This window comes from Heterodontus francisci, chromosome 12, assembly GCF_036365525.1.
Source record: "Heterodontus francisci isolate sHetFra1 chromosome 12, sHetFra1.hap1, whole genome shotgun sequence".
NCBI lineage: Eukaryota > Metazoa > Chordata > Chondrichthyes > Heterodontiformes > Heterodontidae > Heterodontus > Heterodontus francisci.
The window spans coordinates 85,462,085-85,475,638 of NC_090382.1; the positions used below are offsets into that span (position 1 = coordinate 85,462,085).

At 43.1% G+C, this 13,554-nt stretch overlaps 1 protein-coding gene across 1 annotated transcript in view; it reads left to right on the top strand.

Annotated features, from left to right (window-relative positions):
- LOC137375969 (organic cation/carnitine transporter 2-like) overlaps nucleotides 1-13,554 on the top strand; it is a 128,950-nt gene that overhangs the window by 33,660 nt on the left and 81,736 nt on the right. Inside the window, exons 4-5 of the mRNA XM_068043781.1 lie at nucleotides 6,030-6,201; nucleotides 9,594-9,720. Coding sequence (XP_067899882.1) covers nucleotides 6,030-6,201; nucleotides 9,594-9,720 — 299 coding nt within the window. The remainder of the gene's footprint in view (nucleotides 1-6,029; nucleotides 6,202-9,593; nucleotides 9,721-13,554) is intronic.

Genomic DNA, 13,554 nt, shown 5'->3' on the forward strand with positions numbered 1-13,554 from the left:
ACATTTTGTTCCCAGATCGACCCTGGGTTCTGTACTGGGGGTTGGGCAGGGCAGAGTGGCAGAAAATCGGAGCAGCAGCGGTTGCCACGGAACCCAATGCCGGGATTGTCGGGCCCGATCTTCCCAGCAGTGGGGAAGCTCCGTGGCAGCCCATCTGCCGCTCTGCGATGGGAACCAACTTAGCATATTTAAAAAAAAATAATTTGCATGAATTAAAATATAAACCACAGCGATCTTACCTTCAGCTCCCAATCCTCTGTGCGACGAACAGCACTCACATACCTTCACTTTCCCGTCTAGGGAAAGCTGGTGTCACCAAGGTGGAGAAGGGGTGAACTCTGTACTCTGATGGTTAGGGGATTAAGGGGTGAACGCTACTCTTCTGGGTAGGGAGTTAAGGGGTGAACTCTGTACTCTGATGGGTTGTGGGGGGGGGAGGTGGGGGTGTTGGTTAAGGGGTGAACTCTGCACGTGATTGGAGGGGAGCTGCTGTGAATTTGTAAAATGGCCACCCACCACATAATCATGGCGCAGTGCCACGGGTCCCTTGGGGGATGGCCACCATGTTCCACAGGAGTGTCAGAGTGGAATTTTTTGTTATTTCAAAGATTTCTTATTGATTGCAGTCTGAGGGCCCTCTACAGTGCACACTCTGAAGAAGTGTCAAACTACTGACATCAGCTTCTGGATTTCCACTTTTAACTGTGCATATGTGGACTCCAGAAGTTGCTGTCAGTTTCAGAGGAGTAATGACGGCGAATGCTTGCATTTTGGCATCATTACCACCACAAAATCCAAGACATTATTTCTCCAAATATCATATGCCCCTATACATGGCCTATTATCATGTCCTTGTCTGTCCTTTTCAGTATTCTTTTTAGCTGTCTTCTGGATATTGTCATTATGACACTCACGGCTGTGAGAAAAATATACAAGTACAGTCTTTCTGTGACTTGTAAACTGCATCTTTGTTCAGGCTTCTCTCTATGAATTTTTAACTACCTTCTCATGTATTATCTTCTACAGTTTTGACAGTGCCAGATATCTCTTCGCCGATATAATCTCTTGCATACTTTTTGAGGTTTTCTGCTTTTCTTGCTTCTTTGACCAACCTTTATCAAGTTAATATCACAGTTTTCTTGGATTCCTTTAGCATGTGCTCCTCTGTCATGACAAAGCTGTCCTAGTTGTTCAGGTCTCCAAGTCCAGTCCCTGAAAGTTCAATATTGAAGTCTAATGCAAAGTTGGCCACATTTGTTACATGCGATCCATCTGTTCAGCTGCCTCTGCTTCCACTGGACCACCTGACCAAACTTCCTCAAACCCTCCCCTCTGCCCTTGTACTGAACTCAAATATTTCTCTTTTTTCTCTCCTATTTCCTCTGATGTCCAGGCACACTTTCTGCATGTGACCTACCTCGTGCTCCCTTGACACTATTCCCACTAAACTGCTGACTTCCTAATCCTGACAGCTGATATTGTTAATAGTTCTCTCACTTCAGATACTGTTCTCCTTTCCTTTTAAATCTGTTGTAATTGTCCTCTTCAACAAAAAGCCCTTAAACCCACTGTCCTTACAAACTATTTCCTCATCTCCAACCTTCCCTTTCCTCTCAATCCCTTGTACATGTTGTCACCTCCCAAATCCCTGCCCATCTTTCCATGAACTCCATGTTTGAATCCATACAATCAGGTTTCCAGCCTTGCCACAATACTGAAACTGCTCTTATCAACGTCACAAATGACATTCTATGTGACTATGACAAAGGTAAACTATCCCATCTTATCCTCCTGTCTGCAGCCTTTAACACAGTTGACCCTCTATGCACAAGTCCCCTTTACGTCCTTAATCAGCTTCTCTCCTCCTTTTCCCATCCTTTTACTATTTATGTGCCTGTAGAAGACTGTTCAATTTTCTTTTAACTGTAAGTCTCTTCCCATATTCTCTCTTTGCTTCTCTCATTTCTTTTCTTTTATTCATTCCTCTAAATTTTCTATAGTCAGCCTGGTTCTCACTTGTGTTATCAACGTGACATCTGTCAAATGCTGCCTTTTCCAATTCGTCCTATTCTCTACTTCTTTTGTCACCCAGGGAGCTCTGGCTTTATTTGTCCTACCTTTTCCCCCTCGTGGGAATGTACCTCAACTGTACTTGAACCATCTCCTCTTTAAAGGCAGTCCATTGATCTGCTACAGTTTTGCCAGCCAAGCTTTGATTCCAATTTTTCTGGGACTGATCTGTTCTCACCCTGTTGAAGTTGACCCTCTCTCAAGTAATTATTTTTACTCTGGATTGCTGCTTGTTCTTTTCCATAGCCAGCCTAAACTGTGATTACTGTTCCCTAAATGTTCCACTTCTACGCTTGATCCACTTTACCCACTTCATTCCCCAGAAACAGATCCAACATTGCCTACTTCCTAATTGGGCCAGAAACATGCTGGTCTAGAAAATTGTCCTGAACACATTTCATAAATTCTTCTCCTTCTCTGCTCTTTACACTTGTTTTATCCATGTGGTGAGGGGTTTAACCCCTTGCTGTTTTATTTGTCAAATAAACAGACAGCGACATGTTTTCTTATAGGGTCAAAACAGAAGACCAATTATTTATTGAGCAATACACTTTATTCCGAAAATGTCGCAACCACATGCACTCATGCATTCATTTGCACACAGACACACAAGAGACAGATAGAGAGGAAAAGGAGTAAGTGGTTTAAGTGAGGTATGTTTCAGGGGTTATGGTAAATCTGTTGAATTCTCTTGGAAGTCAAGTTCTCATTGGTTGCAGGTTTGAGGTGTTTGTAGGTTTCTATCTTGGTTGAACGTTCAGTTGAAGACAGTGAATCACTTCTAATTCACTGTTGCAGAAGTAAAGATGTAGAATTTTACAGTAGGCTGCTTCCCATCTGGCTTTCTGGATTTCTCCCAGCCCCTTTAGCCAGTAACAAGTTTTTTGGCGATGCTTCTTTCTGGATCTCTCTCTCTATCTCTCTCTCTTTCTCCCTCTCTCTAGGCCTGCCTTTTTAAGGTAAACATTTGTTACATCTTGCCTCTACTGGGAGACAGGGATTTTCTTCCCTGTAGTGGCTGACTTCACAGGATGCGGCTACTTCACACCTTCTTTGTTTCAATTCAGGAATGTTTCAGGATGGGTTTAAGGTGGGTGCAATTTGAAGGTATTCTTTGTTCTAAACAGACAGCATGGCAATGTTCAAATACACAAGCAGCCATCTTTTGTAGCATTGTCCATTGTCTTAAAAAGGCAAAGTCAATTTTTTTAACTCTTCAGTTTTAGTATGTAACTTTTTATTGTCGTATTTCTTGTATGCGGGACACACGATTACTATCCCAGTCTATATTAGGATAATTAAATCCCCAATTATAAGTATTATACAGTTCTTGCAACTTCCTGAAATTTCCTTGCAAATTTGTTCCTCTATATCTTTCCCACTAATTGGTGACCTATAGAATGCATCCAGTAGTGTAATAGTACCTCTATTGTTTCTCATCTCTAGCTAAACCAATTCAGTCCTAGACCTCTCTAGGACATTTTTCCTCTCCAACACTGTAATATTCTCCTTAATCAATACTGCCATCCATTCTCCTTTCCTCTCTTTCCTGAAGACCCTGTATCCAGGAATATTAGGGCATCCAAAGTAAAGGTAAGGGTGTGGTTGAGCAAATCAGTAGCTGCAGAAGTATCATGACGAGTGGAGGTCCAAAAGCTATACAATCGGATTTTGAAAATGCAGTTTTAAGTGGATTGGGGTGGCATTGCAGCCTGGAAAGAAGGTCGTGATCTCATGCAGTATTTAAAATATTAAATGATTATAGATAATCCAGATTATTACTTCAAAATGTTGGGAAAGTAGAGCCGGAGTATATAACTAGATAATTAGTGAAAAGGACATTTTAAAAAAATCAGGAAAGCTTTTTAACTGAAGTAATGACCCATGTTTGAAATGTCTGCCAATCTGGGTAGAAAGGACAAAAAGATTGGAGTTGTTCAAAATACGGTTGGATGAGAATGTCAGAATTGCAGAAGGGTATGCTTCCACGGGCTGAATGGTCTATTGTCACCTTTGACTGTTCTTGCATTCTTGTATCCAGTGACGGCAATAACCATCAGTCTCGATGTCTGTTACAGATCTCTTGTTTTACTTTTTCGATTTTATTTTGTTTTTAATTGTTTTTCACATGTATTCCGCTCCTTTTTCTCCACCTCTATCTTATTTCTGTTTATGCTACTCAATCACTGGCCTCTGGGAGGTTCATACGATGGATTGAGGCTACGTATCTGCATTCAGGATTCTTCACATAGTTTGGTTTTAAAATTATGTTTAGTCAACATTCAACCTAATTATTGAAAACTCTTTTAACTGGGATGGTAGCATAGGTTCATGTTACTGGACTAGTGATTCAGGGGCCTGGACTAATGCTTCAGGGACATGATTTCAAATTCCACCACTGCAGTCAGGGGAATTTAAATTCAATTAATTAATAAATCTGGTATAAAATGTTAGTCTCAGCAATGTTGATCATGAAACTACCAGATTGTCAGAAAAACCCATCAAGTTCATTAATGTCTTTTAGGAAGGAATTCTGCCATCCTGACCCAGTCTGGCCTACATCTGACTCCAGATCCACAACAATGTGGTTGACTCTTAACTACCCTCTGAGATAGCCTAGCAAGCCACTCAGTTGTACCAAACCACTACAGAAAAGTTAAATAACAATTAAACCAGATGGACCAGATGGCATGAACCTAAGCACTGGAAAGGACAAAGGCACGCCCAGACCAGTTGATCCTGAAAAGCCCTCCTCACTAACATCGGGGGACTTGATGCCAAAATTGGAAGAGATGTGCTACGTACTAGTCAAGCAAAAGCCTGACATAGACATATATGACTGGCTGTAAGGTATGATTCAATGTCCCAGAATCCTCCATTGCCATCCCTGGGTAGGACAGATTCCCCAGAGGGAGAGGCACAGTGGTATACAGTCAGAAACGAGGGGCCTTGGAGTCTTCAACATTGACTCCGGACCCTATGAATTTTCATGGCATCAGATCAGACAGGGCGAGGAAACCTCCTGCTGATTACCATCTACTGCCCTCCCTCACCTGATGAATCAGTGCTCCTCCATGTTGAACACCACTTGGAAGAAGCACTGAGGGTGGCAAGGGCACAGAATGTATTCTGGGTGGGGGACTTCAATGTCCATCACCAAGACTGTGTCAGTAGCACCACGACTGACGCAGCTGGTCAAGTTCTGAAGGACATATCTGCCAGTCTGGGCCTGCGGCAGGTGGTGAGGGAACCAACAAGACAGAATAATTGGCTTGACCTTGTTCTCACCAATCTGTTGCAAATGCATCTATCCATGACAGTATTGGTAGGAGTGACCACCGCACAGTCCTTGTGGAGACAAAGTCCCATCTTCTCACAAAGGATATGCTCCATCGTGTTGTGTGGCACCACCACCATGTTCAAGGGAACAGATTCAGAGCACCTCAAAAGTGCGCATCCATGAGGCACTGTAGGCCATCAGTAGCAGCAAAATTGTATTCCATTATAAGCTGTAACTTCATGGTCTGACATATTCCCCACTTTAACATTATCATCAAGCCAATGTAGGAGAGCATGCCAGCAGCAGCACCAGATATACCTAAATAAAGTGCAAGTTCCCCTCCAAGTCATACACCATCCTGACTTGGAAATATATTGCTGTTCCTTCATTGTCAGAGTCAAAATCCTGGAACTCCCTCTGTAACAGTACTGTGGGTGCACCTACACCACATTGACTTCAGTGGTTCAGGAAAGCAGCTCACCACCACCTTCTCAAGGGCAATTAGGGATGGGCGATAAATTCTGGCCTTGCTAGCAATGCTCACATCCCACGAATGAATAAAAAGAAACTGGGGAACATAAAGTAACATTTCTTTTAGAGTGGTGATAATTGGTGAAATAAAATTATAAAATAACTCTTAATTACTGTTGTTATTGACCTGGTTATTTTCTTCTTACAGGATCGGAAATTCTTGGGAAATCCATTTTCGTTGTGTATTCTACACTGGGAGTTTGCATTCCTTTTGCATTCGGCTATATGTTGCTGCCTTTGGTTGCATACTTCATACGAAGCTGGCGGATGTTACTTTTGTGCCTGTCTCTCGTTGGCCTGCTGTACATTCCTTTGTGGTGGTAGGTAGGAATTAAAATCTTAACCCAAATCATCAGTAGATTAGGAACTTTTTGGAACAATCCAAAGTAAGAATAATTAACTGGAGGAAAGCCAACTTCAGTGAGGGAAGAATGGATCAGGGATGAATAAATTGGATCCCAAAGGTTGGCAGGAAAAATGGAACTGAACAAAGGGCTACCTTCAAAAAAGAGGTATTTTGGGCACAGTCAATGTACTTTCTCGCAAAAGGGAAAGGTATGGTAAACAAAACCAGAACTCCCTGGATGACAAAAGAGATAGAGATTAAGATAAAGAAGAAAAAATGTGCTTATGACAGATGCCAGGTTCCCTGTTCCTCCTCATATCACCTTTAAGGTCTCATCAAGTTCCTCCATATTCTTGATGCTCTTTCTTCAGCTTTGTTCCTGGCTCTCAACCTCCACTTCGCTGTATCAAAATTAATGATTTTCTCCCAAACCTTTGATCACTACATCGTGGCCTTTAGAAATCTCCCCCAAACCTCTTTGCCTTGTTATAGGTTTTCCTTCCTTCTAAATCCTAAAAAAAAAATCTCTCTCCTCATGTGACTTTGGTCTCTGTCATTTCCCCACTACCCTCACCACCACCCCAGTTAATACTGTGTCTTCTGTTTACCATTTTCCATTGTCCCATATACATTACTAGTGGAATATAAATACACGTTGCTCTTATTTTTGATCTTCATACACAGAAGACTTGTAAAGTCCAGCTACATTCCTGCAGAAAGTGCTAACAACTGCATTCACTGTTAAAATTATTTGAAAAATGTCAGACAGATTTTCTGACCATGGTTGTTCGATCAAATTATCCAAGATCTATTTTGAACATACGAATTAGGAGCAGAAGTAGGCCATTCGGCTCCTTGTGCCTGCTCTGCCATTCAATAAGATCATGGCTCATTTGTTTGTGTATCGAATTCCACACTCCCATCTACCCCCAATAACCTTTGATTCCTTTGCCTAACAAGAATCTATCTATCTACCTCCACCTTAAAAATATTCAATGACCCCACCTCTACCACCTTCTGAGGCAGAGAATTCCAAAGTCGTACAACCCTCAGAGAAAAAAAATTCTCCTCATCTCTGTCATAAAAGGGCATCCTCTAATTTTAAAACAGTGCCCCCTAGTGCTCCACTCACCCACAAGAGAAAACATCCTTTCCACATCCACCTTGTCAAGACCGTTCAGGATCTGAGACACTTCAATCAAGTCTCCCGTCACTCATCCAAATTCCAGTGAAAATAAACCCAGTCTGTCCAACCTTTCCTCATAAGACAACCCTTTCATTCCAGGTATCAATCTAGTAAACCTCCTTGGAACAGCCACCAACGCGTTCACATTCCTCCTTAAATAAGGAGACCAAAACTGCACACAGTATTCAAGATGTGGTCTCACCAATGCCCTGTATAACTGAAGCATAACATCCTTATTTTTATTTTCAATTCCTCTCATAATAAAGGATAGCATTCCATTAGCCTTCTTTATTACCTGCTGTACCTGCATACTGACTTTTTGTGGCTCATGCACTAGAACACCTAGATCCCTTTGCACCTTGGAAATCTGCAGTTGTTCTCCATTTAAGTAATACGCTGCTTTTTTTATTCATCCTGCCAAAGTGAACAACTTCACATTTTCCCATATTATGCTCCATCTGCCAGATTTTTGCCCACTCACAACCTATCCATATCGATCTGCAACCTCCTCTTCACAACATACTTTCCTACCTATCTTTGTGTCATCAGCAAATTTAGCGACCATGCCATCACTCCCCTCATCTAAGTCATTGATATAAATTGTAAAAAGTTGAGATTCCTTGTCCCAAAGTTTCACAAAATTGATATAAAACCTAATGACTTTATAAGTTTGCCTTTGAAACAGACGTGTGGTTCTTCTCCCAATCAGATGTAATGCTTATTTCCCTCAGGAATTTGTTTTAAAATTAGTAGGATAGATTTTCATCATTACCACCTGGGTTATTACACTGCTAATAGCAGGGTGCAGAAAGGAAAATCTGTCAGGGAAGATTGCATTTTGGTTACAGAACCCACCTGATTTTTCTTCCATCCAAGTTAATGGAATGAAAATCTAGTGTGTTGTGTAAGAGACGGGTAATCCTTCCTATTCGATATTCCATTCCATGCGATGCTTAATAGAGCTTGATGATGATCACAAAAATCGACAACAGTTTCTTCTTTCTCTTTAGTGCTCCCTGCATTATATATCATATCAGGGTGAGACACTGTCCAAGATTGGCAAACCTTTGCCAATGACACTCATTTATTTCATTCATAGATACAGCACTGAAACAGGCCCTTCGGCCCACCGAGTCTGTGCCGACCAACAACCACCCATTTACACTTCTTTTGGGCCTCCTTATCTCGAGAGACAATGGATACGCGCCTGGAGGTGGTCAGTGGTTTGTGAAGCAGCGCCTGGAGTGGCTATAAAGGCCAATTCTGGAGTGACAGGCTCTTCCACAGGTGCTGCAGAGAAATTTGTTTGTTGGGGCTGTTGCACAGTTGGCTCTCCCCTTGCGCCTCTGTCTTTTTTCCTGCCAACTACTAAGTCTCTTCGACTCGCCTCAATTTAGCCCTGTCTTTATGGCTGCCCGCCAGCTCTGGCGAATGCTGGCAACTGACTCCCACGACTTGTGATCAATGTCACACGATTTCATGTCGCGTTTGCAGACGTCTTTATAACGGAGACATGGACGGCCGGTGGGTCTGATACCAGTGGCGAGCTCGCTGTACAATGTGTCTTTGGGGATCCTGCCATCTTCCATGCGGCTCACATGGCCAAGCCATCTCAAGCGCCGCTGACTCAGTAGTGTGTATAAGCTGGGGGTGTTGGCCGCTTCAAGGACTTCTGTGTTGGAGATATAGTCCTGCCACCTGATGGCATTTACACTAATCCTACATTAATCCCATATCCCCACCATTCTTCTACCACCTACCTACACTAGGGGCAATTTATAACAGCCAATTTATCTATCAACCTGCAAGTCTTTGGCTGTGGGAAGAAACTGGAGCACCCAGCAGAAACCCACACGGTCACAGGGAGAACTTGCAAACTCCGCACAGGCAGTACCCAGAACTGAACCCAGGTCGCTGGAGCTGTGAGGCTGCGGTGCTAACCACTGCACCACTGTGCCACTCATGATCCAAGCAGTTTATTCAGCCTGTCAAATTCTATATTGAACCTCATCTTTCATACCATCCTCTGCCATTTGCTTTTCTGAGTCCATTCCTTGATTTGAACAAAGTTGTATGTTAATATCGGCCATTAAAGAGTATTTTAACATCCATATTAACTGCTCAATTATTTTGTGTGACTTTAGTACTCTTCATTGAAAATAAAATACTTTTACTCCCAGGTTTATTCCCGAGTCTCCACGCTGGCTGCTGTTAAAGGGAAGGGTACAGGAGGCTGAAGCAATACTCCGACACATTGCAAAGAGAAATGGTGTCACTCCACCAGAGGCGATCTTCAATGATCTTGAGGTACTGGCACACAATTTGCACTTGTTTCCTCTGTGGTTGTTTAGTCCTTTTAATACAGGCCTGCTCTTTCATGACCAATTTTCTTCTCCCTCTTCTCTTCTGAAGGTGTTGACTCTTTGTTATTCTATAATCCCACAGGTGCCAGTCACCAACCTTGTCCAAATGACTATTCTTTTTCACATATGAGTCCAGATAGTGAGTGCTATCAGGTAATTTGGCCATCAAGAATTTCAAAGTCAAGCCCAACTCCATCTTCATCCAAAAGCAAATGTACTTTCCCTTTCTGGCAGGATTCACCACACAGCAATTAGGGAGGAGAATCCTGATTGATTTGATTTTGCTTCCCTGGGATTCTAAGGACAACAGTAATGCCACTAACTGCATAAATGAGAGATCAGACATGGTTTATATGGCTCATTACCACAGTACATGCTGCATTTGACTCATTGAACCATTTCTCATTCTTTTCAAATTCAGCACAGTCCTCAGGCTCAGAATTACAGAATTGTTACAGTGCAGAGGGAGGCCATTCGGCCCATCGTGTCCGCATGACTCTCCGAATGAGCAATTCACCTATTGCCATTACCCTGCCTTCTCCCTGTAACACATTTAAACATCATAACCAGATTATTCTCATCCTGAACCCATCAAGACACACTTTTGAATTGAATGAATGGTTTATTCTGAAGCAAAGAAAGTGTGAAGTAGCCACATCCTAGGTCACAGTTTGTCACCACAGGGAGGGAGATCCACATCTCCCAACAGAGGTAAAAGTGTGAAACCATTTTTAGCCTTAAAGTTAGCTCCCTGAAGAGAGAGAGGGAGATACCCAGAAAGAAGGCTCACCAAGAAGCTTGTTTCCAGCTAAGGGGTTGGGAGAAATCCAGAAAGCCAGAGTGGAAGTGCCTTGCTGTAAAATTCCACATATTTACTTATGCAGCAGTGAATTAGAAGTGATACACTGTCTTCAACTGAACTTTCAACCAAGAGGGAAATCTACAAACTTCCCAGGCCTGCAAGCAATGAGAACTTGACTTCTGAGAGAATTCAACAGATTTACCATGACCCCTGAAACCAACTCACTTAACTCACCCTTTTCCTCTCTATCTATCTCTTGTGTGTTTGTGTGTATATGCAAGTGAATGCTTGAGTGGATGCAATTGCAACAATTTCGGACTAAGACATTTTGCTCAATAAATGATTAATCTTATGTTTCAAGCCTGCAAGAAAACCTGTTGCTGTCTATTTATTTGACAACTAAAACACAAAGGGGTTAGACCCTAATAACAAAAACCACTTGCTGCAGTCAGGTGGGATTTAGACAGTAGGAACCATCTATACTCCTCACCGCGTGGCTGTAACACTGCCAAAATGAATCACTTCACATTTCTCCACATTGAACTTCATCTGTCACCTGTCCACCCATTCCACCAACGTGTCAATGTTCTTTTGAAGTTCTACCCAATCCTCACAGTTCACAATGCTTCCACGTTGTGTATCATCTAGAAACTTTGAAATTGTGCCCTGTACACCATGGTCTAGGTCATTAATAAACCTTCCTCTAGCCCGAAAAACATCCATTAACCGCTACTCTGTTTCCTGTCACTCAGCCAATTCCGTATCCACGTTGCTCCTGTTCCTTTTGTTCCATGAGCTATAACTTTGTTCACAGGTCTGTTGTGTGGCACACCATCAAATGCCTTTTGGAAATCCATCTCAACCACATCAACAGGAAAGCCCTCATCAACGCTCTCTGTTACCTCTTCAAAAAACTCCAGCAAGTTAGTTAAACATGATTTTCCCTTAACAGATTTGGGCTGGCTTTCCTTAATTAACCCACATTTGTCCATGTGACTATTAATTATGTCTCAAATTATTCTGTCTGGAAGTTTCCCCACCACCAAAGTTAAACTGATGGTCTTAATCTGTATGTCTTAGCTGCTCAGTGGAAAATCATTGAGTCAGTGGGGAGCTTTTTCTTAATTTACAGGAATTTAGGGATGAGGTCACATTTACACTGTTCTATCAGTTCAGAAAGGTGTGTATGATATTAGAGTACCCCCAGATAATGAATAGGTTCTTTGTTTACACTGAGCTTTCCTCTCACTTCAATTCTTGCAATTTTCATATGGCTTTTTGCTCAATATCCATTATATTAGTGAAATATACATCATGTAAAGTGACTTTATTTGTGACAGTGAAAAAATAGACATTTCCAGCTTTTGTGCCTGTTGTACTTCATGAACCCACAAGTGCCACTTCTGCAAGACTGCAATAAAAATCACTAGATTGGAGAAGTCTGATTGGATTATTTGAGATGCTGCCTATATCTGGACATTGTATCTAATATTTAATAAATTCCCCATTCCGTGATTAGGCAGAACAGTTTTCACCAATAAAAAGTAGCATTGTTCTATAGTAGTATGAGAATAGTGAAGGTAAGGCTGCACACGATGGAGGCAAAGTCTTGGTGAGAACAAGAGAATGGCAAAGTTACTAGATTTGCCTCTATTTTCACAGCTGGATATTCAAATTGAAATAGCACTAAAGGAATTGCTTAAACTTATTTTTTTTTAAATCACTAAAATCTAATAGTTTCTGTCTGACGGAAGCTAGGGGAGAACAGTGGGCAGAATTTAATTTCCCCCCCACCCCCACGGGGGGGCTAGGAGATGGAGGGGGCTGTAGAATCAGGAAATGGGGGCAAGAGTGCCTGTCCCCTTTCCAACTCTCCCCGATGAATTCGGGTGGGGAAAGTCGAGGATGGCAGCCAATTGAGGCCCTTGAGTGGCAAGTTAATGGCCTCATCCCGCCACTGCTGGCATTTAACCAGCAGTGGGGGGGCACTCGCCACTCGGGGAGACCATACAGTAAAAGCATGGTGGTCGGATGGCCCTCCTACTTGGATACTGTGTTAGGATGGCTAAACGGACGGCCCACTGATTGTCCGGCAGCTCTTGGGGGCGGGATTCCTGGCCTTAAAGGGATGGGGCCCCCTGCACTGGTCTGTTAACTGCTTGAGTGCCGTTGAATGCAGTGAGGGGTAGGATCCCCAAAACAGCTGTGGCGGGTTTCCCCTCGTTTTTTGGCCCGGTATCGGGACCACCACAGGCGGTATAAAATCCAACCCGATGGACGCTATTGCTGAAGCCCCAATTTTAACTCGGGGATGATTCAGGAGACAGTATTTTACCTGTGGCGACCAGACGACAAAGGCACCAAGAACACCAGCAGGTAAAACCTGGCGGCCTTCTTGCGAGCTGGGGGTGGCCCTCTGAATGGGCACCCTGTGCCCCACAGAGGGCCACCCCTGAAGCCCCAACTGCGCCCACCGCACAACACTCTGCCTGCCACCCATCCCCCCTTGCCTCGCCGGTGCCCGGTCAATGTTCCTGGCGAGGCCCCAAAAACTTATTACCATTCAGGGGCCATCATCCCTGTTTGCTAGCGATGGCCGGGTACAGTCCAGCAGTGGCCACTGCTTCCGGAGGCACAGCTGGGGCAAGAGCTGCTGGCCCACTGATTGGCCGGCAGCTCCATTAGGCAGGTCTTTCTGCCTCAAGGAAGTGGAAGTCCTGCCCAAGGCCAATTAAGGGCCCAGGGAGTGAGAAATCCTGGCGTGGCCAATGTAAAACTCCAGCCTGAGTCATTCTGAGTTTCAGCTGCAATTTCAGTTCCAATGATTAGAAAGTCATCATCTATGACTGCTATTGTGAAAATTGCACCTTCACAGCCTACTTCTGAGTCCTTATGCGGTAAATGTGACAGTACGTCACGAATAGCATTCTCTTTCAATTAGCGATATTCACTGTTGTAGTCGTACTGTGAGAGAAG